General features: G+C 43.7%; 1 protein-coding gene across 1 annotated transcript in view; it reads right to left on the bottom strand.

Moving 5' to 3' along the window:
- The window catches only part of ttn.2 (titin, tandem duplicate 2), a 216,303-nt gene that overhangs the window by 92,830 nt on the left and 99,871 nt on the right, over positions 1-23,602 (bottom strand). Inside the window, 24 exon segments of the mRNA XM_062061968.1 lie at positions 12-314; positions 406-705; positions 795-1,064; positions 1,149-1,415; positions 1,561-1,685; positions 4,370-4,778; positions 4,857-5,135; positions 5,214-5,480; positions 5,590-5,859; positions 5,948-6,116; positions 8,103-8,200; positions 8,660-8,926; positions 9,830-9,953; positions 12,688-12,830; positions 13,476-13,602; positions 13,681-13,820; positions 14,679-14,945; positions 15,037-15,303; positions 15,906-16,172; positions 16,253-16,379; positions 16,503-16,642; positions 17,154-17,417; positions 20,908-21,174; positions 21,251-21,517. Coding sequence (XP_061917952.1) covers positions 12-314; positions 406-705; positions 795-1,064; positions 1,149-1,415; positions 1,561-1,685; positions 4,370-4,778; positions 4,857-5,135; positions 5,214-5,480; positions 5,590-5,859; positions 5,948-6,116; positions 8,103-8,200; positions 8,660-8,926; positions 9,830-9,953; positions 12,688-12,830; positions 13,476-13,602; positions 13,681-13,820; positions 14,679-14,945; positions 15,037-15,303; positions 15,906-16,172; positions 16,253-16,379; positions 16,503-16,642; positions 17,154-17,417; positions 20,908-21,174; positions 21,251-21,517 — 5,424 coding nt within the window.

Genomic DNA, 23,602 nt, shown 5'->3' with positions numbered 1-23,602 from the left:
GCCGGACTCACCAATGGCATCCATGATCTTCACGGGGGTAGAAGCTGCACTGGGCTTTCCTACCCCGGCTTTGTTCTGAGCCCTCACTCTAAAGATGTATTCTTTGTTCTCAATGACATCATTGATGACGGCGCTGAGCTCATCAGTTTTTGTCATCTGGACAGGTGACCACTTGACAGAGGTCCTGTCACGTAGCTCAATGATGTAAGAGGTAATGGGAGAACCGCCATCTGACGCAGGTGGCTCCCAAGATACAGTACAACCAAATTTGGAGACATTCCCGACAGTCACGTTAAGGGGAGGGTCAGGAACATCTGATGACCAGAAGAGAAACAAGCTCAACGGACTGGGATCTTACCGCATTAAAAAACCTTCCAATAAACTGTACTTCAAAGAAAGTCGTACCAAATAGGTTTTTGGCCTGGACAGGTTTGTCTGTCTCTACATTAGGTCCAGTGCCAACACGGTTTCGAGCACAGACTCTAAACAGGTACATTGAATCCTTCTGGAGCCCTGTCACAGTGTATTCAGGACTCTCAGCGTGCTCAGTGGCCAACGTCCAAGTCTTGCGTTTCACGTCTCGTCTCTCCACCACATAACCAATGACTTTGCTTCCTCCGTCGTTCTCCGGTTCCTCCCAGGCCAAACTGACCTCACCGTCAGCTGTGTCGACCACCTGCAGGTTCTTCACAGGCCCTGGAACATCTGGTGTCCAGAAAATCAAACGGATTTGGTTCAGCTATGATGTATTGAGACAGTAACTCGAGGTAACACGAGCAAAATGATAATTGTACCAATGACGTCCAGGTTGATAAAGGCTTCACCCTCTCCATGTTTGTTCGTAATAATGACTTTGTAACGACCCTCGTCAGATTTTCTAGGGTCCTTCAGACGGTACTCTGTGCAGTCGGAAGATGTGTAGACATTCTCCTGGGAAAGACTTAAATTGTCGTACAGCCAGTCGGCCTTAGCTTGTGGGTAAGCGCTGTAGGGAACTGCCATGACAAGAGACTTCCCGACATCTGTGACATAGTTTTGGTCGGTGGTCTTTATCTGGGGCGCCGCTGCAGAGGGAAGATCAATCCATCAGAAAAAACAAAAACTTTCACATGTAGGTGTGGGTTTGTAAGCCTGGGTTGGCGTCTTACCTGCCATCTCCAGCCTGGCCTTGGCGTCTTTGTCCTTGACGACGACTCTGTACTCGCCCTGATCTCGAGGACGGATCTCACAGACCTGCAGTCTGTGGACTTTACCTTCACTCATCATCTGGTATTTGTCTCCCTGGACGACTGTCATATTGTTCCGCAACCATTTCACCTCCACTCTGTCCTTGTTGAGTTCCACCTCAAACACTACATCAGAGCCAGGAGGTGGGAACGCGTCTTGCGGTGGCCTGATGATCTCCACTGGGATCTCTGCAAGACCCAAACAAGACGTGTTGTCATTTCGATGACAAGAAAATGTTTGATACCCTTTCAAGATACTAAAAGTCATTTACCAGAAGAACAGAAGCAAACAAAACAAGACTAAACCAAAAAAGGGGTTTTGGGAAGTTCTCACCTTCAACAAAGAGCCTTGCCCGGGATCTCTTCTCGTCCACGCCACATGCGTACTCGCACTCGTCGTCAGGTCGGCATTCTTTAATGCGCAAGGTGCAGAACTTTCCATCCTTTTCAAATGTGTATCTATGTACAAACACAAGTATTTTACCAATTTAACAATTTCAACAAGTCACAACATTATATAATGACCAGCCAATGATTAGTTAATTAACCTCTCAAACTCTGGTTTGAGAGGCTTGCAAGAAAAAGATGATTAAAAATTACATTAAAAAAATGTGCATCGAAGCGTCTACATGGATGATCTTGGGTTAAAGAAAAGGAAAGACCTTAATGCAAGGGTGTCTAAACTTTTTCTGCATTAATAAAAATTGAAGGATGCGGAGGCCACTTTGATACATTTTGTACTTTAAATATACTAATACCAATACAATGTAGGTCAAATAATATATGATAAACTATTTGAACACAACATATGTATCTTAGCTTTGTGTTATTGGTAACAAAGCATATTCTACGTAATTTTTTGCTCAAAATTAAGAATTTTCAAGCATGAAAATGGCTTAATAAACTAAAAATACCAATTCTACAGCAATATTGGCCATGAGACAAAACCAAAACAATCAGACTGCGCTGTTCAGTATCAAGGTCCTGATTGGGTGCGCCTCAGGCATGCTTAGCATGCTAACATTTTCAGCCAATTTTGCAGTCAATCGCCTCATAAAGATAGCGCTCTAGCATGCTAACGTTAGCAGTCTAGCATGCTAGCATTAGCATTCAATTTTTTTTTTGCCAATTACGCAGCAAAACACTTCTGTCATAAAACTTAATACTTGACACACACTAACTTTTTAGCTAATTTTATATGCCTACGCTTCAGTCATATGACCTGGAAAATTGACGCATTCTAATTGCTAGCATGCTAACATTAGCATTCAAGTTTGGATTGCGCATTTCAGCATTTACATTCATTTCTTTTAACATTGCATATTCTATTTTTTTGTGTAATGTGTACAAAAAAACTTGCGCTAATGGCCCCCGGGTCGCACTTTGGACACCCCTGCTTTAGTGGTTACTGTCGATAGAAATGTACATATCTTTACAATTGTGACTTTGTACTATGAGCAAGTTGCAAACAGCCTGTTTACGGTAAAGAAATGATACTTGTACCATATTAGAAGGGCTAACTTTTAGCCTTTAAATTGTGCTAAGTTTTTCGCAATAGTCTTTTTTTTTGTAAAACTATTAATGACAATTGCTGGTATCTGACTGCCTGCTCGTGTTCACATTTAAGTGCTTGTGGTTTCAAATGTATTTTGTTTTTTTAAAAATTATTTAGTTGAGCTTTTAGCTGACAATTTTTTACTTAAGTGGATGTATAGCATGTGCGTATTAATACAAGCATCGCAAGGTTCAATAGCAACACAGACACAACCACGCTGTTCCATGTACTAGGGCAGGGGTCGGCAACCTTTACCACTCAAAGAGCCATTTTGGCAAGTTTCACACATTAAAGAAAGTAATGGGAGCCACAAAAATGTTTTTAAAATTTAAAATGAAAAACACCGCATACAAAGCTTACATGCTTTGTGCTATGTTAACCAGGGGTCTCAGACACACGCACCGGCACGCACTTTAATGTGGGAATTTGATGTTAGTGCAGCCCGCGAGTTTTGGATGAATGTCGCTTGCGTCACACTTGCCAACCCTCTCATTTTTCCCGGGAGACTCCCGAATATCAGAGTGTGATGACACTGCATTTGGCGCCCTCTACAGTCTGCCCAATCAGTGTACCTGCTCGGCCACAAGTGGAATGCAGCTGTAGCTTGCTCACGTAAGAGACAGCAAGGCTATTAACTCAGCAGCCACACATCTTACACTGACGGTACCAATACCCAGAATCCCATGCAGCCCTAACTCTTCCGCTCAACCAACCACGAAGAGGGGGGGGGGTTGATGTGTGGGGGGATTTGGTGGTAGCGGGGTGTATAATGTAGACCGGAAGAGTTAGGACTGCATGGGATTCTGGGTAATGGTTGTGTTGTGTTTATGTTGTGTTACAGTGGGATGTTCTCCAGAAATGTGTTTTTCATTCTTTTTTGGTGTGGGTTCACAGTGTGGCGCATATTTGTAACGTAACAATGTTGAAGTTGTTTGATACGGCTACCGTCAGTGTAAGCTGTGTGGCTGATGAGTAACTTTGCTTTGCTGTCTCCTGTGTGAGCAAGTAATAACAACATGCAACATGTGGCTGGCCTGGCACGCTGTAAGTAAATGCTATAGAGGACAATTACTGCAGAGCAATTAGGGCACGCCCTTTATATAGTAATTAGAGTGTTAATAGGATTATTTTTCCCTGGGAGTAGTCTATGAGAGACACTGACATCCATAAGTCTCCTGGGAAAATCGAGGGGGTCGGCATGCATGTAGCTGAGCCGCATCAGAGTGGTCAAGGAGCCGCATGCGGCTCCGGAGCCGCGGGTTGCCGACCCCTGTACTAGGGGATGGAGGTTTGAAAAGATTCATTTATGTATTTTTTTTTTTGCCGGAACTCTTAAAGTGAAAGATTAGACATTTCAAGACGCAGTGTAACTATGTTGAATCTTAAACCTTGAATGTTATGAGCAAACAATGTGAGTAAAAATCTTTGTTTTCTCAATGCTGTTCAGCTTGCATGTTGGGAAGTTGTTCTACTGTTAAGAAGCAAAGTTTAATAATGGCGGAATAACTGGAGTTGCAACTACAACCACTGATCTTTCCTTTTCCTGATGAATGAAGACGTACGTAATGCTCACACGACGACAAAGTACCTTGGTCCTTCTCGGATCTCACGTCCATTCCTGTACCACTTGACATCGGCCTTCTCTTTCGTCAGCTTGCATGTGAACTCTGCGTCCTCAAACTCGGTGATAGTCTGGTCCTTCAGATGCATGGCGAAGTCTGTTGGCGCCTCGCTGATAATCAGCTCGGCCGTGGACTTGTCATCGCCAGCCACGACGGTGTACTCGCCCTCGTCGGCCAGCGTGCAGTCCTTGATGGTCAGCGTGTGCTTGACTTTATCGACTCTGTAGATGATGCGTTTGTCGAAGACCATCTCCTCACCGTCCTTGATCCACTTGAGAGTGGCGTTGGGCCGGTTGACCTTACAGGTGAAGCTGACCATCTTCTTCTCCTGAGTGTCGATGTCTTCGGGAGGAACCACAATCCGCAATCTCTCCTCTGAAGACATAAACATCATGTCAGACCAGTTTTTAGATGTCTGGTAAAATATGACCTTTTGAGTCTGCGCTTACTGACCTTCGACTGTGAGGCTGCAGGAGCTCTTGGCATGCTCTCCTCGCTGATTGGTCAGGTGGATGCCATACTTGGCTTCATCGCCCTTCTGTGCGTCTCTGATCCTCAGTGAGAAGACGTTGTATCGCTGGACCATCACATACTTGCTGCTCTCAAAGATAGTCTCTTCATTCTTTGACCACTTGGCCTTTGCTCCCTCGTTGTTCACCTCGCAGTTCAGGACCACTTCCTCGCCTTCGCTGGCCTCCGTGTCCTTCAATGGTGTGATGATCCTCAATTTCTCTGTTGGCCACAGATGACATTTCAACAACTATCCTCATGTCAAAGAGTCAGCATTTCTACCGTAAAACCAGTGCTTACCGAGCACAGTTAGGTCAGCTGTGGCTCTGGTTGGTCCGATCATCACCGCATATTTGCACTCATCTTTGGGCTCGCAGTTATTGATGACAAGAGTCCGCCTCTTTCCGTCGCGGATCATCTGGTACTTGTTTCCATCCTCCAGCTCCTTGTTGTCTTTCAGCCATTTGACCTCATAGGATTCTTTAGAAACAGTGCAGGTGAACTCTGCCTTTTCGCCCTCCACCACCTCTACGCTGCGAGGTCTGGAGATGAACTCGGCTGCCAGTTCTGGATGAATGGGAGACAGACGAGCTCAGATCAGGAACTTGAAAATAACATCCAAGACGCACACTCGATATGACTTGGGAGAGTGATTGTGACGTGGGATCTTGTATACCATTAATCTTAAGATTTCCAGACGTTTTGATGATTGGACTCAACCGGCAGTTGTATTCTCCGGCATCGGCCATCTTCAAGTCTTGAATGAGGAGGATACGCCTCTTCCCGTCGACGATCTGCTCGTAGCGGCCGCCTTCCGGCAGCTCTTGGTCCCCTTTGTACCAGGTGACATCAGCGTCGGGTTTGGAGACCTCGCAGATAAACTTCACGCTGTCTGTCTCGGTTCCCTCCACATTGGACAAGTTCTTGGTGAACCGGGCCTCCTCCTCTGTGAGAAATGACCACCAGCTTTTGTTATTTTTTGGAAATTTTGTGAGTAGTTATTGTTTCACAAATGTTTGAAACACACTTCTTACCGATAACAGTGAGCATTCCAGAGGACTTGCAGATCTTTGCATCACATTCATAGTCAGCCTCGTCGTCAAACACCGACTTGTGGACAACAAGGATGTGTCGGCGTCCCTGAGCTATAATTTCGTACTTCTTCCCTTTTCTGATCTCACTTCCATCCTTGCACCAGCGCACCTGTGCGAGAGTGGTGAGGACAGCGTAGCGGTAAGAAGCGATGTGACCGCAGCAAAAGGATAAGTTAGTTTATGTACATATTTCTTCTGAAATTATCTTATCATTTCTCTAGAGTCCTGAAATTACCAGTTCTTTATTACAATACATAGTGACTGCTCATATGAAATTGCCAACTTTTGCAAATAACATTAAGACGCTATATTATTACTACGCTATACTTTTTTTTTTAAATATTACTACTTTATTTTAGTAAAATTATAAATTTATTATTTTATTTCATGACACTTTCCTGTATTTTTTATTAAATTCAAGTACATTATACATATTATGAATTAATTTCCATAATAATCGCATTTATTGGGTTCAGGTAAATATACGATTTTGTTTTTATTTGTAATATTATGAACCCATAAAATTGTTTTTTTATGTATTTTAAATTAAGTGTTACAGTAAATTATGTCTCATTCATGTCTTATTTGTATGACATACAGTAGAGAAAGGATTTGTATGGCCCTATTCCTGGGTGGATCTCGCGTGAGAGGAAGAAGGGGGGTTAATCATTTTGCAATGCAGTCTGTGATGGAAAGCGCCACTCTACAAAGCAACTGACGCTGCGTTGAAAGTTGGAATTGCTACGAAACACATTTTAATTTTCTCAACACTCTACTGGCGTCTGGTGGCCAAAGTGGATAGCGCACCCCCCAATTAATCACGTTTCATGTGCCAGGTAAACCGCAACAAATGAGGCCGTATATGAATCCCCCTTCCTACTGTTTAATCTTATTTCAATGAAGATATTCACCTGGCGGGACTTCTGTTTCTGGGTTAACAACACAACACGGCGGCTAATCTTGGCGGTACTGTATCTTCACAGTGACAATCAAGTTGAGCAACTTTTTGATGCACTTCATCTTTAACTCCTGCTTCACCGATACCACATCTTCACACTGGTGAGCCTTTCATGCAAGTGATATCAAAAGACAACAGTGAAATGTACAAGACTCGGTGTAACTCGTTGTCCTGGCAATGCTAAGTGGATATGAACTCTGTTGATTCAAGGATGCACTTCATTTTTAAATGTTTATGCACTGTAGCACTTTAAGGTTGTTTGCTCAATGTAAAGTGCTTTTACAAATAAAATATATTATTATTATTATTATTATTGTTATTATCTTCTAAATCAATAACAGGGTCAATGACAATGCAGGACACACAATGCAAACATTGAATGCTAACACGGCTAATGGTCATAGCTACGACTGTCAAGTTAACCAACTTTTGCCAGAACAATTTAAACCTGCGGTTTCAGCATATACACAAAAGCACTTGTTATAAATGCATTTCCCCCAGGGATCAATAAAGTACTTTCTATTCTATTCTATAACTCGGAGGAATTACCCAGGATGTGGCAAAATATTTTCACGTGGTGGCCATGCTTTAGTGGCCGGTGACTGCCGAGGCAATGACGCTTGCTGTATCCTCTGGGCTACCAGTGAGTACAGCACTGTAATCTACTGTAAAACACACTCAAGTCTACTATATTGGGTGAAACATAACAGTGTAAAGCTGACTATATGGGTGGTATTTCATATTTGAAGGGCTGAAATTTATGTATGTAAAAACGATTTTTAAGGGTCAAAACCGTTTTTAGTCTGTAACTATGAAAATAGTAAATTTATTAATTATAATCCTACTTGGCGGGAATTCGTTAGGTCAGACCGGAAATCATTATGATATTGTTCCAATATGTTATTTTTTGTAACACTCTGAATTTATATACAAAAAAAATATGAATTATTTTTCTAATAATATCACAACTTGATATTAGTTTTTTCTCACAGGATTAAAACTTTAACCATGAAATATGAAAAAACATCTTGCGATATATCAACTTTAACTAAAAAATAGTTGATTTCAGTTTTACTGTTGTAAGAATAAGAGTCTATTCTTGTGAGGATCATGCTTATATTTTCGTGCCAAGCTCACCTTAACATTTTCTCTGGACAGTTCGCACTCAAACCTGGCGGATTCCTTCTCTCGCACCTCAACATCATGGAGCGGCTTGGAGAACTCGACATGTGGAGCTGTTGACATAAATATATATTTATAACACAGTTAGCAGCTTTATGAATTTATTCAGCCTGGTGTGGTAAACCAATGACAAGGGCTAACGAAACTGTTTGATTTCGTTTAGAACATTCATTCTCAAACTGTGGTATGTGTACCACTAGTGGTACGCAGGCCCCATCTAGTGGTACGCCAAAAAAAACTCTTGATTAAAGGACAGTTTTTTGTTTTTCTATATTCTAACTGTGTGCAATGTTACATTGGCCAACAATATTAAATATACATGTTAACTAAAACCTCAGAGTGTTTTTTAATGAATAATTAGGCCTACTACTCTACTGTATTTTAATGATAGACATTATGGTAGCACTTGGAGAGCCGAGTGTTTTCTGAGGTGGTACTCTGTGAAAAAAGTTTGAGACCCACTGATTTAGAATATCTCTCGTTCGTTGGGTAGACCTTTTAAAATGACTTACGTTCAACATTAAGGAAGCAGGAAGTTTTGAAGTGTTTTGCGTCACAGGAATATGTTCTCGAGTCATCCAGAGTGCAGCCGTGGATGATCAGCGCCCTCTTGTGGCCGTCTACGATCATCTCGTACTTCTTGCTCTTGTGGATCTCCTGTCCGTCTTTGAACCATTGCACCTCTGCGTCCTGTTTGGACACCTCACATTCCAGCGTGGCGGTGGCTTCCTCTTCCACTGTCTGGTCCTCCAGAGGTTTGGTGAACTCCACAGGTGGTTCTGAACACGGAAAAAGAGCAAATATGTCAACATATTCTGAAAACTTTGAACACTCTTTGGCCCAAACACTAACCCTAAACCAGGGGTGCCCAAACGTTTTGTCTCCAAGGACCATAGTAAAAATGTGCCAATGGTCCACAAATCAAACAGCCATGAAACAGCACCGCGAGTGAGGAATTTAGCCTCACATTGCCACATATAAATATAAGGTAGAAGAGACTGTCAGGTTCAATCAATGGGAACTAGTTGATCTGTAAAAACAAATCCATGCATTTTACGGTAAACATATTGGCAGCTCAGTCACCAGAATTTTACTGAAAAATTTACAGTGGTTTTGATACCAAGAAACTGTAAATTGGAAAAGTGTACAACTGTTTACGTTCAAATTTTGGTGACTGAGCTGCCAGTTTATTACAAAAAAAATCTACAAAATTTATTACTACGAATTGAAAAACAGTACCACTGTTATTTTCACCGCAAATTTCTGGCGACTGAGCTGCTACTTTTTGATCGTAAAATCTACGGTTCTGTTTTTACAGAACCACTGATGATTTTACTGTTAATTTCTGCCGATTGATCTGCCAGGTTTTTACAGAAAAATCTACTGACTTTTTCACGGCGTAGCCTTGCGGACATGCCATATCATAAATTGTACAAATCGAAAGAGGTCAGTATAAATATGTATTAAATTTGGTAGCCACCCTTTGGCAGGCCAAACGAAATGACATGCCCCACTTTGGGCACCCTGCCCCAAACCCTTGAGTTTAACGTTAGCAGGTTTGAATGAATTCTTTGATTGTTACACAGGTTCCCCTACTGTTGCAGATGTGGCCACAAGCACTAGTGATGTCACAATTTATGTGGCATCATGTCACCAACAATCTTTCCACTTGGTCAGGGCACCTTTCACAATGAGTTTGGCTTCGGTCTTGATGTCCTTGGTGGTCAGTCGAACTTTTCCGGCTTCGTTCAGCTGGACGTCTCGCAGAGTCATGCTGTGAATCTTACCCTCTGACTTGAGCACCACCTGGGGGGGTCAAACATAAACATAGCGGAGTTGAAGCTTCGGCATTGCAAAGTTTATATTAAGCCTATAGAGGTATCTCATTGGCTCATTAACCGCTTGCAGTACTGACAGACACAAAAAGCAGTTCTGCACCTCACCAGTGCGAAGCATAATTTTTATATCACTGGAGTATATAGAGTCTGAAGTATTAGTTTAATTTAATACACAGTTGATGGCAACTTTTCACACAGCCAAACAGCGGTGGGAATCTTTCACGGACAGAGTTGGATGCTACGCGTTGGAGTATAGATAAACTAAAGCAAGAGCACAGTGTATTGTATTAGTCAACAGTGTTGCACACAACTGCTGAGTTTTTGTGCATAAAATGTGATTAATAGCGATTAAATCTTCACCAAAAAAGTTGATTCATCACAATTATGATTAGTAATAATCTTACACTTGTAGTAATAATCCCTAACCATACTTGTCTGGGGCCTGGGCATGTCCCTCTTGTAAAAGATAAATACTTTGGATCCTGCACCAAGCCCTCCAGACTAGAGCTGTCCAATTTAAGTCTATTATGAGCATGAACTGATAAATCCTGCTCGGATGAGAGGCATCTTCTAAGGAAGGTTTTTTTTTTTTTAAACCTTTTTTTCCTTTTTTGCCCAACTTTTCCACTACAGAGGGGCCCTCAAATATTAACACTAATTTAGTAACCTTACTAGAGATTGGAATCCAAAACCGGTTACTGTTCAGAACCGGTTCCCAGTGTATCAATTTCTTGGAATCGCTTGCCATTTTTTCAAATGGTTGCTTTAACGATTCTTCCAGGTGGTGATGACGTCTTTATGCAACTTGCATAGTGACGTCAAATCGGGTGGAACAAACACTAACATTTTACAAGAAAAGATTGCATTAGCAAGTCCATCTAGAGTCCAGACCCACATTTCCCGCCACCTGAACAGTTTTTCCTCCTCGGCCATCAAGATCTTATAGTTCAGTTACAGCTCTTTGTATTACCAAATTTGTGTTATATGTGTTTTATGTTGCACAATTGCACCAAGAAAAATTCCTAGTTTGTGAACCCGTTCTCAAACAATGGCAATAAAAACTATTCTGATTCTGAATAGCACTGCTTGTAATAATTATAAGGCTGGTATTTCATCAAGAGGAGGACTTGCGAGCAGTATGCTGAAACATTTTAACACACAGCTTGAAATAATGATATAAAAAAGTGTCATGTAAGGTTAACAGGCAATACATTTAGCATCCCTGACAAGTACTTTTTTTGTTTTTACCCTGTTTTACTGTATTTATGGCATACATTTTTCTCTTTTACAAACATACATAAAATATGTACAGGTATATATATTTTTATCATTATTTTTAGAATGCTTATAAGGGAGGATTTACAAAACTAAGTATAATTGTATAAACTGCAAAGACAAATAAAGAAATCTAATATACGTTAATGAACGCCCATGTAATAAGATGTAAAGTATATAACAGCAACGTTTCTAGTATATGTAACATGAACTGTACTGCATATCCACAATCATTTTATTTATAGTACAAATGGCTTTGGCATCTTTTGGGCTAATCATCTTGCACAAAAAGTGCATAAAAAGCATAATGATCAATCACATCAAATCACGGGATTAATGGCAATTAAGATTTGTAATAATTGCTGAGCACTAGTCTTATATTTTGCACATCCAATACATTTCTGATGTCAGAGAGTCCTTACAGCAGTGATATGCAACTGAATTGTTTTGGGGGCCACACAGCTAATCTTCCAATGTGTTTACAGTGGTCTAAGTTTCTCTTTACAACAGGAGCACGCTGACGTTTTCAGGAATTTAGTGAAAAAATGTTTGTCTCCCAAGTTTTGAACTGAACTTGGGGGCCGGTATGGTGTCATTCCCGGGCCGGATTTGGCCCCCCGGCCGCCAGTGGAATAGCCCTGCCTTACAGGTTGTATAAGGATGAAAGAAAATAAAGATGTGAATTATAATTAAATAGCGCTTTTCTCTGGAGACTCAAAACGGTTTACAAAGTGAATCCCATTATCTACATCTTTGAGCTACATTTAAACCAGTGTGGGTGGCACTGGGAGCAGTTGGGTAAAGTGTCTTGCTCAAGGACACAATGGGAGACACTAGGATGGCAAAAGCGGGGATCGAACCAGGAACCCTCAAGTTGCTGGCACGGCCGCTCTACCAACTGAGCTATGCCGCTATGAGAAAAAAACAAAGAAGTCAGCTGAGTTGTGACTGCTTTCCTTCCCCTAAATTAACGCATATGACCTCTGAACCTGTGCTCACCACACTCACTTCTTGTTTACAGTCTCCACACTGTATACAAAAATGCCAGTACATGAAACGTACACTTTTAATCCCAAGTTTGTTTGCTCAGATTTTAGCATCGTAACATAACACCTAAGACGGTTTACACACTCACAGGTCACGTGACCTGCATTAAACGAATTCCATATGGGTTCCTTTTTCATCGGAATATGACAGCAATTAAAAACCTGGTGTGAGAACATTTGACAGCCATGTTACCTAACGGCCACCTGCTGGGCTGCTGCCACCTCCTGCAACTGTTAAAAATAGAAGCAGAAACCTGCTTGCAAGGCAGAATCGAGCGCTGCCAGCCAGCAAAACCTTATATGCAGACGAGGCTCCGAGCTGCACAGGCAGCGTATTGTGGAAACAGGAAGTGAAAGAAAACAAGGCGATAAGACACTTACTCTGTCACTAGACTCGAGCTTGGTACCCTCCAGGAACCACTCAACAGGGATGTCTTTGTACGACAGCTCGCCTTCGAAGGTGGCGGTCTCCCCGGCGGTCACGGTCACGTCCGTAAGAGGCCGCGTCAGGCTGATCACCCGGGCTTTGGATTCGGGAGAAGACATGGTTAGAGTCCCGCCCTCAATGGGTCCAAAGACCCCAAATATTCCCAGATAAAAGTGGATAATCCTCAGGGCCCAGTCCTCATGGCGGAAAGGTGTCAAGGCTGCTTGAAGCCCGCGGGACAACTAAAACTGACCACCCTGACACTTGGCACTGGGGGACAGCTCATTAGCATACAACCTGGGTCGCGTCCTCGTCCTGCCAATCACTTCAAACCTGTTCTCGATAAGGCATGCCATTTCTAAAATAACCACCAACTCTGATTGGCTGAGAGCCAGAGAGCACATGGGAAGGAGGGGCAGTCTGCTGCCAAACTTCCGAGAAAAGGAGAATGTGTTACCCCCACCTCCCTGACTTACCCAAAGTCCTGTGGACAGTCTGTCATTACTGATGATGGGAGGGGAGGGGCGGGAGTGAGGGGTTGGCAGAGGGACTTGAATTTAAATCTCTAAGCCTGTTCATTATATCATGTCCATTAACAATCAGGCTTTATACAATTGTATAGTGTAGCAATAACAAAAAAGACACCACAATGCTATTGTCCATTGTGCAAGGTTAATACATTTCAGCTGCATGTAATTGCATGTTTATGACATGGCTATCTAAGTAAAAAATTTTCTGTCACCTTTGACCCTGAGCTGAGCCGAAGACTTGGCGTTGGCTGCCGAGAACTCCACAGTTCCGGCCATGTCTTTGCGGCAGTTGAACAAAATCAATGTGTGTTTCACTCCTTCAACCTTGATCTCCACATCCTGAAGGACAACAGACATGGACGTCATCAGAACACACGCTCACAAAGATGGGCAACACGTCTTTACGAGCAATCTTACAGGAGAGGAATGGAGGGTCTCCCCCTTCAGCTTCCAGGTGGCATGAAGGTCCTCCTCGGATATCTCGGTTTCAAACTTGGCCGTCTCCGTCTCGTTCACCTCCACGCTGTACAGCGGGCGCATGACCTTGATGTCGCGCTCTGCGACAATTGAAAATAACACATTAGTGACATACAAACACAAAGTGAAGCAGGGGGGAGAACAAAAAGTCTGTGGCTGTGGCGAGTCTTTGGAGACATTGTGAAAAGATCAGTGATGGTCGGATTGTGAAAATATTGGATCCAGGTGGCTGGAGCAGATGTCTCATGTCTATCGAGCCCAGACTTCCGATTTCCAGCCACCTCTTTTACTTCCTAACCCTTATACCACACAGGTGGTCTATTGGTGTATATCCCCTGTGGCTATTACAGGCTAAACCTGGTGGGACATCACAGCTACCTCCTTTGGGCCCTACTTCAAGGTGATGCCGTGATGTCCCACGTCAGAATCACTCTATCGGGCCCATCAATGTCATGGAGACATTGTGAAGACATCAGTAACAGTCATGGAGACATTGTGGAGACGAGAATTCGGGACGAGTAGCGGTCCCTTTCATTCAGAGCGACTTCATTTGTGCGAAACAAGACACAGGAACTCTGCACAATAAACCAACCTCATACAAAACAAAACTATATTTTTTACCTGTGATCGTTTTATTATTTGCTTATCAACGAGAGAGGCAGTCCTTGTGTTGTAAAAATGTGCTCATATATAATGAAGTAGACTGTGATACAAGTGTCTTGTCCTGTTCTGTCGAGACATGACACATGACACGTCTGATGTTTTGTATGAGCTTAGTTGATTCTGCAGAGTTCTTTTTATATATATTTTTTTGCAAACAAGATGTTTCCAACTAAAACCATGCCAACAGAGACAAAAGATGGGAGTGGACGGTGGCGGAACATCGGCGGTGGGCAGTCCCGCATTCCTGAATGGGCCGAGGTTTCAGCAAGTATTACCTTCAATGTTGAGCTGGGCTGTGGTTTTGTCAGTGCCACAATCGCAGGTGAAGGCTCCCATATCGCTTTTGGCTGCCTTCTTGATGACTAGCATACGCTTCCTGCCATCTGACTGGACCAGAAGGTTTTTGGAGGCAAAGATTTCTCTACCGTCCTTGAACCAGCGAACCTCTCCGATGGCCTTGCTCAGCTCACAGGACAGAACCACCTCATCCTTTTCTATAGCGGTAAAGTTCTGGAGCTTCTGCGTGAAATAGAGGTCGCCCTCTGCAAGAGGAAGTTCAGTTTAACGAACAGTAACATGGCATTTTCTGTGTGTCTTAAAGCAAGAGGCCTGTGTACAATTCAAGAAACTAACCGAGCACAGTGAGCATAGCCTCTGCCAACTTGTCCATGGCTTCCACCTTGATCATTGAAGTGTCGTCGATTGTGACCTCCTTGAAGGTTAATTTGTGGACTCGACCATCCTCAGACATGTGCACCACCTTGCTGGGATGTAGGCGCACACCATTTTTGTACCAAACCACGGGGACATTTTCATGAGAAAGCTCCACACTGAACACGGCCGTTTCACGCTCCTTCACTGTCACGTCCTTGATGGGTTTGAGAAACTCGAGACGAACACCTGACGGACAGAAATAATGTTGATACTTTGTACAAGTGATGTGAGCACACAGTTGCTCCGTAATATTTGCAGATGCCAGAAGAAGCCTGTACGAGCCATCAAAGGCTCTTTATCTATAACTAAAAATGTTGGCAAAGTTGTTCTGATGGTGGTGCACAATCCACAAATCTCATAAAAGCTATATGGAGCCTGAGACCAGATCTCTCATGTCCAACATCAACAACCTCTGATGTCACTGAGTTTCTCTTCTAAAAGAATGGACATAAAAGTTGTCTTTAGTTGTGTCTATTTAGTGTCCATGCACATGTTTGACTGGAGAACCTGCTTCATCAATCACATCTCGTCAGCCAAAGAGAGTGTAGGTACCAAAGAATGTTAGAACCTCCCATCATCGCCCTGGAGATGCTCAAGATCAGAACTGTGCACATGGTTCTCTTCCTAGTATTTCTTTAATGAGCTGAATGAATGCGCAGTGCCATCTAAGTGTCATATTGTGATTTTTAACCCTGGGAAATAAGGCTAATATTATTTGAAAGGCACAAAGCAAATACATTTCATTCGAATTCCGCCACTTCATGTCCACCTATGGCGATGTCAAGTACCTTCAATGATCAGCCTTCCTGATGTTCTATTGTCTTCTGCCTCAAATGTGTATTTGGCTTCGTCATCATATCTGGCAGATTGTAAAATAAGAGCGTATTTCCTGCCATCTTGCAGAAGCTGATACTTATCGTCGTTTGACAGTGCTTGAGAACCCTTGAGCCAGCGGAAATTTTTGGGTTCTCTGGAAATTTCCACCTCAAACTTTGCTTCATCCTTTTCAAAGACATGAACGTCGGCCAACGGGGTGAGGAACGTAATGGGAAGCTCTGTTGATTCACAAAAACAATTAATGCGGAAATAAGGGTGAGGTTTCGGGAAGCTCGTCAGAGCAGATGTCGGCGCTCACCCTTCACTTTCAAGTTGGCCGAACATTTGGCGTTTGCGGCGCTAAAGGCCACCTCGCCTGTCTGTGGCACTTTACAATTGTACAACACCAGTGTGTGCTTGGCCCCATCCTCCACTATCTCAACATCCTGCAGATGCCAGCACATTTTAGCGTCTCAGTACCATGGTCAGGGTCAAATAACAGACTTTTCACTCCTACCCACTAACAATGCACATGCACACACTCAAGAGGAGATCTACAGAACACATACAGGAGATGGGCTCAGGACTTGGCCGCCCAGTTTCCACTGGCTGTGTACATCGTCTTCACTCAGCTCGACCTCGAAGCGAGCCGTCTCGCCTTCAAACAGCTCCACACCATACACTGGCCGAAGCACTCGGATGTGACGAGCTAGCGTTGAAAAGAGGTGACAGCTTATTCATGAAGTAGCACACAACAGTGATGTGCAACAGCAATAGGTGGCAAGACGATTGTGAAGGGAAAGATTAAAATGGATGGAGGATGGGGTGATTAAAGCATGTTTCAAAAGTGAAGAGGCGAGAGGTGGTGTTCAGAGGTAGGGACTAATGAGGAACCACAAGAGCTGTGGCAGCGTTATAAGGTGAAGCCTGATGGAAATACGCAAGAGCTGAGGTGGCGTTATAAAGTGAAGCCTGTTGGGGAAGCACAAGCGCTGAAGTGAAGTTATGAGCTACAGCATGATGAGAAAGTGCAGAGCGGGGATGGCGTTATGAGGTGGAACCCAATGGAAAAGTGGAAATAACGAGGTGATGTTATAAGATGAAATCTTATTAAAAAGCGCAAGAGTTGCATAATAACAGCAGATGAGATGATGGAGGGCGGCAGGGGGTTGATGGGTGATGCTGGGCAGTTGATGATAATCAACAATTTGCATCTTTACCTTCAATGTGAAGTGTTGCTGTCGTCTTGTCTGTTCCACAGTCACACACATACTGTCCTTTATCATTGTCCGCAACTTTACGGATGACAAGTGATCTGCGTTTGCCTTCCATCTTAATGGCTACCATCTTGGAGGCCTTCAACTCGGTTTCATTGTGGTACCACATAACCGGGACATCTTTGTTGAGCTCACACTCCAAAAGGACCTTGTCTTTTTCTACTGCAGTGTAGTCCTGTAGCTTGACCGTGAAGTATGCATCTCCCTCTGGAAGGGAGCAGTTTCAAAGACATTTATAATGCAAAACCACAAGGAACTCAGCCAAACACGATGCGGAACTCATTCGAGACAGAAGAAGGCACAGATACATGGGGACTTAAAGGACAAAATGTTACCTATGACTGTTAAGTTGGCCATGGTCAAAATCCCTTTAGCCTCAGCCTTGATCTGGCAAGTGTCATCCAGGGTCACCTCCTTTATTTCTAGCACATGTCGCGTCCCATTAACATGCTTGAGCACAGTTCTGCTAGGATGGACTTTAACGTCGCTCTTGAACCAGGTGACAGGGATATTTTCATGAGACAGCTCCAGTTCAAAGTGAACTGTGCTGCCCTCCTTCACCGTTTTGTCCTTTAATGGCGAAATCACTTTGAGCCTGATACCTATAACCGCATGATGATAGTAGTTAGTACAAACCAGAGCACACGCGACACATCAACATGACCACCTAGCGCTTACCCTCTACTGTAAGATGGGCCGTGGACACTTTACCCAAAACCTCAATCTTGTACTCGTCCTCGTCGTCAAACTCACAACAGTTTATGACGAGTATGTGCTTCTTTCCATCATCGATTATGTCATATTTTGCATCCGGTGTGATGATGTCACTGCCTCTGTACCATATAACCTTAGAAACATCCTTTGTGATGGTGCATTCAAATTTAGCCTGTTTCTTTTCAGGTACACTAACATCCTTCAGTGGGACAACAAAGTCCATTGGGATTTCTGAAGATGGTCAAAAGGTGACAAAGATGGACATGTCAACACAATAGTAAAACAATAGTGTACAGCGTCCAAACACATGTACAGAGGAAGAAGAACATCAACACTTAATGATGAGATCAAGATGAAAGATTGTCCTCGAAAACAAAAAAAAATTAATCCCAGAGCTCACAATGTGCTGCCTACTAGATATGCTGCAAAAAACAAACAGCAAACCAAAAATGGTTCAAATGTGGCTGGACAGAGACAGGGATAAGAGTGGTCATGACATTTTTAATGCTCTCCCCTCCTTATAGCGACCTATTAATAAAGATCTAAAGTCCACACAAGAATCAATTCTTTATTGGATTCCTGGTGGACCTTATTCGTCCTCCTTTTTACGTACAGCTTGTGCTTAAAACGACAATGAATGGCAGCTGCTTCCATCCAAGATTCCACTACTACTTGCTTACCTTTAACAATGAGCATTGCGCTTGTTAAAGCGTTCAACGCCTGGTAGGACACTTCTCCTGCCTGGTCCAGTTGGCAATTTTTCAGCGTGATCCTGCGTATGCCACGCTCAGTTTGGATTTCGCAAGTCTGAGGAATGAAAATGATGACAGAAGGTAAAAAGCTATACAGATCAGGGTTCAGGAGAGGAAAGATGAATCTTACTGTAGATCTTTTCATAAGCTCCCCTTTAAGCTTCCACTCTCCTGGAACATCTTCCTCAGATATTTCTGTCTCAAACATAGCATCTTCCTTCTCCATCACTTCCACGTTAGCCAGAGGCTTCAGGATCTCCGTCTCACGCTCTGAGAGAAGGTACGTTCTAATGTGAAGCACGGAACAAAATGGCATATAACGCAAATAAGACCCAAACCTCCAAGCGTCAGTTTGGCTGTGTAGACGCGCCCCTCCACCTCCACAGAGTATTCGGACACATCATCTGGCTGGCAGTTTTTGATGGTCAGCGCCAGATCCTTCCCGTCCTTCTTGATTTCCACCTTGTCAGAAGGAACCAGCTCCTTATCTCCTTTTAGCCACTTCCAGTTGGGTGTGTCCCTATACAGCTGGCATTTAAATGTGGCGTTGGCCTTTGGTTTGACGTGCTGGTCGTTTAGAGGCTTCATAATCCAATCTTTGATTATTTCTGTTTGATCCAGATGAAACATTTAGATGGCAGCACAATTAATGCCATGACGGGGGCGCAGTTTCAAGAAGCTCATTAGAGCAGATGCGGATGCTCACCCTTCACTTTCAAGTTGGCCGAACACTTGGCGTTGGCGGCGCTAAATTCCACCTCGCCTGTCTGTGGCACTTTGCAGTTGTACAACACCAGCGTGTGTTTGGCCCCATCCTCCACGATCTCAACATCCTGCAGATGCCAGCACACTTCAGAGTCTCAGTACCATGGTCAGAGTCAAATAATAACCATTTCACTCCTACCCACTAACAATGTACATGCACACACACAAGAGGAGATCTACAGAACACATACAGGAGATAGACTGAGGACTTGGCCGCCGAGTTTCCACTGGCTGTGTACATCGTCTTCACTCAGCTTGACCTCAAAGCGAGCCGTTTCGCCTTCAAACAGCTCCACACCATACATTGGCCGCAGCACTCGGATGTGTCGTGCTGGTGTTGAAGACAGACAACAGCTTATTGGCAAAGTCACACCCAACAGTGAGAGGCAACAACACTAGGTGGCGATGGTGAATGGAAAGATGAAAATGAATGGAGGACAGGGTGATTACAGCATGTTTCAAAAGTGAAGAAGCAAGAAGCGGCGTTACGAGTAAGAGTCTAATGAGGAAACAAAAGAACTGTGGTAGCATTATAAAGTGGAGCCTGTAGAGAAAGCGTAGGATCTGCTATGGCCGAATGAGATGGAACATGATGAAAAAGCGCAAGAGCTAAGGTGCCATTATAAAGTGCAGCCTGTTGGCGAAGCACAAGAGCTGAGGGGAAGTTATGAGGTAGAGCATGATGGCGTAGTGCAAAAGCAGTGATGGCATGATAAAATTGAGCCTGATGAAGGAGCGCAAGAGCTGCGTAATAACAGAAGATGAGATGATCGAGGGTGGCGGTGGGTGATAGGTGATGGTGGGCAGTTGATGACAATCAACAGCATGATAAAATTGAGCCTGATGTAGGAGCGCAAGAGCTGCGTAATAGCAGAAGATGAGATGATCGAGGGTGGCGGTGGGTGATAGGTGATGGTGGGAAGTTGATGACAATCAACAGCATGATAAAATTGAGCCTGATGAAGGAGCGCAAGAGCTGCGTAATAACAGAAGATGAGATGATCGAGGATGGCGGTGGGTGATAGGTGATGGTGGGCAGTTGATGATAATCAACAAACTGCATTTTTACCTTCAATTTGAAGCGTTGCTGTCGTCTTGTCTGTTTTACAGTCACACACATACTGCCCTTTATTGTTGTTTGCAACTTTTGTAATGACAAGAGATCTCTGTTTGCCTTCTGCCTTAATAGCCACCATCTTGGAGGCCTTTACTTCGGTTTCATTATGGTACCATATAACCGGGACATCTTTGTTGAGCTCACACTCTAAGAGCACCTGGTCTTTTTCCACTGCAGTGTAGTCCTGCAGCTTGATTGTAAAGTATGCATCTCCCTCTGGAAGGGAACAGTTTCAAAGACATTTATAACGCAAAACCACAAGGAACAGAGCAAAAAACAATGCAGAACTTGGTCCAGACAGAAGAAGACGCAGATACTGTACATGGGGGCTGAAAGGACAAAATATTACCTAGGACTGTTAAGTTGGCCCTGGTCAAAATTCCTTTAGCCTCAGCCTTGACCTGGCAAGTGTCATCCAGGGTCACCTCCTTTATTTCTAGCACATGTCGCATCCCATCAACATGCATGAGCACAGTTCTGCTAGGATGGACTTCAACGTCGTTCCTGAACCAGGTGACTGGGATATTTTCATGCGACAGCTCCAGTTCAAAGTGAACTGTCTTGCCCTCTTTCACGGTTTGGTCCTTTAATGGCGAAATCAGTTTGAGCCTGATACCTACAACCGCATTGTCATTGCAGTTAGTACAACCCAGAGCACAAGCGACACATCAACACGACCACCCAGCACTTACCCTCCACTGTGAGACGTGCCGTGGACGTTTTACCCAAAACCTCAATCTTGTACTCGTCCTCGTCTTCAAACTCACAACAGTTTATGACAAGCATGTGCTTCTTTCCATCAATGATTATGACATATTTTGCATCCGGTGTGATGATGTCACTGCCTCTGTACCAGATAACCTTAGAAACATCCTTTGTGATGGTGCATTCAAATTTAGCCTGTTTCTTTTCAGGTACACTAACGTCTTTCAGTGGGACAACAAAGTCCATTGGGATTTCTAAAGAAGGTCAGAAGGTCACACAGGTAGATCCGTCAACACACAATAGTAAAACAACAGTCTACAGCGGCCAATTTAGTTGCTCCAAACAAATGTACAGAGAAAGAAAAACATCAACACATGATGACGAAATCAAGATGAAAGATTGTTGTGAAATATTCAAATTAATCCTTGAACTCAGAATGTGCAGCTGACAAACTGGCCACTGTATGTACTGTACAAATCAAACACCAAACTAAAGATGGTTCAATTATGGATGGACAGAAGTAGACTACACTGTCAATAGACACTAGTACACAAACTAATTGTGATATCACAGGGATTGGTGTGGTCATCACATTTTCATTGTCCTTCCTTGCTTTGAGCGGCCTATCAATAAAGATCTAAAGCACACACATGCCTCAATTCTTTATTGGATTCTTGGTGGATTTTATGCGTACAACTTGTGCTTAAGACGGCAACGAATGGCAGCTGCTTCCATCCAAGATTCCACTACTACTTGCTTACCTTTAACAATAAGCAATGCGCTTGTTAAAGCGTTCAATGCCTGGTAGGACACGTCACCCGCCTGGTCCAGTTGGCAATTTTTCAGCCTGATTCTGCGTATGCCACGCTCAGTTTGGATTTCGCAAGTCTAAGGAATGGAAATAGTTTCAGTAGGCATGAAGCGATACAGATCAGTGGTCAGAAGAGGAAAATAATCCAAATGATCTTACTGGGGATCTTGTCAGAAGCTCCCCTTTGAGCTTCCACTCTCCCAAAACATCTTCCTCAGATATTTCTGTCTCAAACATAGCATCTTCCTTCTCCATCACTTCCACGTTAGCTAGAGGCTTCAGGATCTCCGCCTCGCGCTCTGAGAGAAGGTACGTTCTAATGTGAAGCACGGAACAAAATGGCATATAACGCAAATAAGACCCAAACCTCCAAGCGTTAGTTTGGCTGTGTAGACGCGCCCCTCCACCTCCACAGAGTATTCGGACACATCATCTGGCTGGCAGTTCTTGATGGTCAATTCCAGATCCTTCCCGTCCTTCTTGATTTCCACCTTGTCAGAAGGAACTAGTTCTTTATCTCCTTTTAGCCACTTCCAGTTGGGTGTGTCCCTATACAGCTGGCATTTAAATGTGGCGTTGGCCTTTGGTTTGACGTGCTGGTCGTTAAGAGGCTTCATAATCCAATCTTTGATGATCTCTGTTTGATCCAGATGACACATTTAGATTGCAGCTTAATTAATGCCATGACGAGGGTGCAGTTTCAAGAAGCTTGTCAGAGCAGATGCGGACGCTCACCATTCACTTTCAAGTTGGCCGAACATTTGGCATTGGCGGCGCTAAATTCCACCTCGCCTGTTTGCGGAACTTTGCAGTTGTACAACACCAGCGTGTGCTTGGCCCCATCCTCCACTATCTCAACATCCTGCAGATGCGAGCACACTTCAGCGTCTCAGTACCATGGTCAGGGTCAAATAATAACAATTTCACTCCTACCCACTAACAATGCACTTGTACACACAAGAAGAGATCTACAGAACACATACGGGAGATAGACTGAGGACTTGGCCACCAAGTTTCCACTGGCCATGTACGTCATCTTCACTCAGCTTGACCTCGAAGCGAGCGGTCTCGCCTTCAAACAGCTCCACACCATACATCGGCCGCAGCACTCGGATGTGGCGTGCTGGTGTTGAACAGAGGTGACAGCTTATTGACAAAGTCACACAAAGCAGTGACACGCAACAGCACTAGGTGGCAAGACGATGGTGAGGCGAAAGATGAAAATGGTCAGAGGACGGGGTGATTAGAGCATGTTTTAAAAGTGAAGAGGCAAGAGGTGGAGTTACGAGTAAGAGTCTAATGAGGACGCACAAGAGATGGGTAATGTTACAAGGTGGAGCCTGTTGGGTAAGCGTAAGAGCTGAGGTGGAACATGATGAAAAAGCACAAGAGCTTAAGTGCCGTTACAGAGTGGAGCTTGATGGGGAAGCACAAGAGCTGAGGTAAAGGTATGAGGTAGAGCATGATAGGGAAGTGCAAAAGCAGTGGTGGTATTATGAGGTGGAACCTGATAGAAAAGCGCAAGAGC

The sequence above is a fragment of the Entelurus aequoreus genome, linkage group LG10 (assembly GCF_033978785.1).
Source record: "Entelurus aequoreus isolate RoL-2023_Sb linkage group LG10, RoL_Eaeq_v1.1, whole genome shotgun sequence".
NCBI classification, from domain to species: domain Eukaryota; kingdom Metazoa; phylum Chordata; class Actinopteri; order Syngnathiformes; family Syngnathidae; genus Entelurus; species Entelurus aequoreus.
The sequence above is the reverse complement of the archived record's forward strand: the minus strand, read 5'-3'. Positions and strand labels throughout refer to the sequence as shown.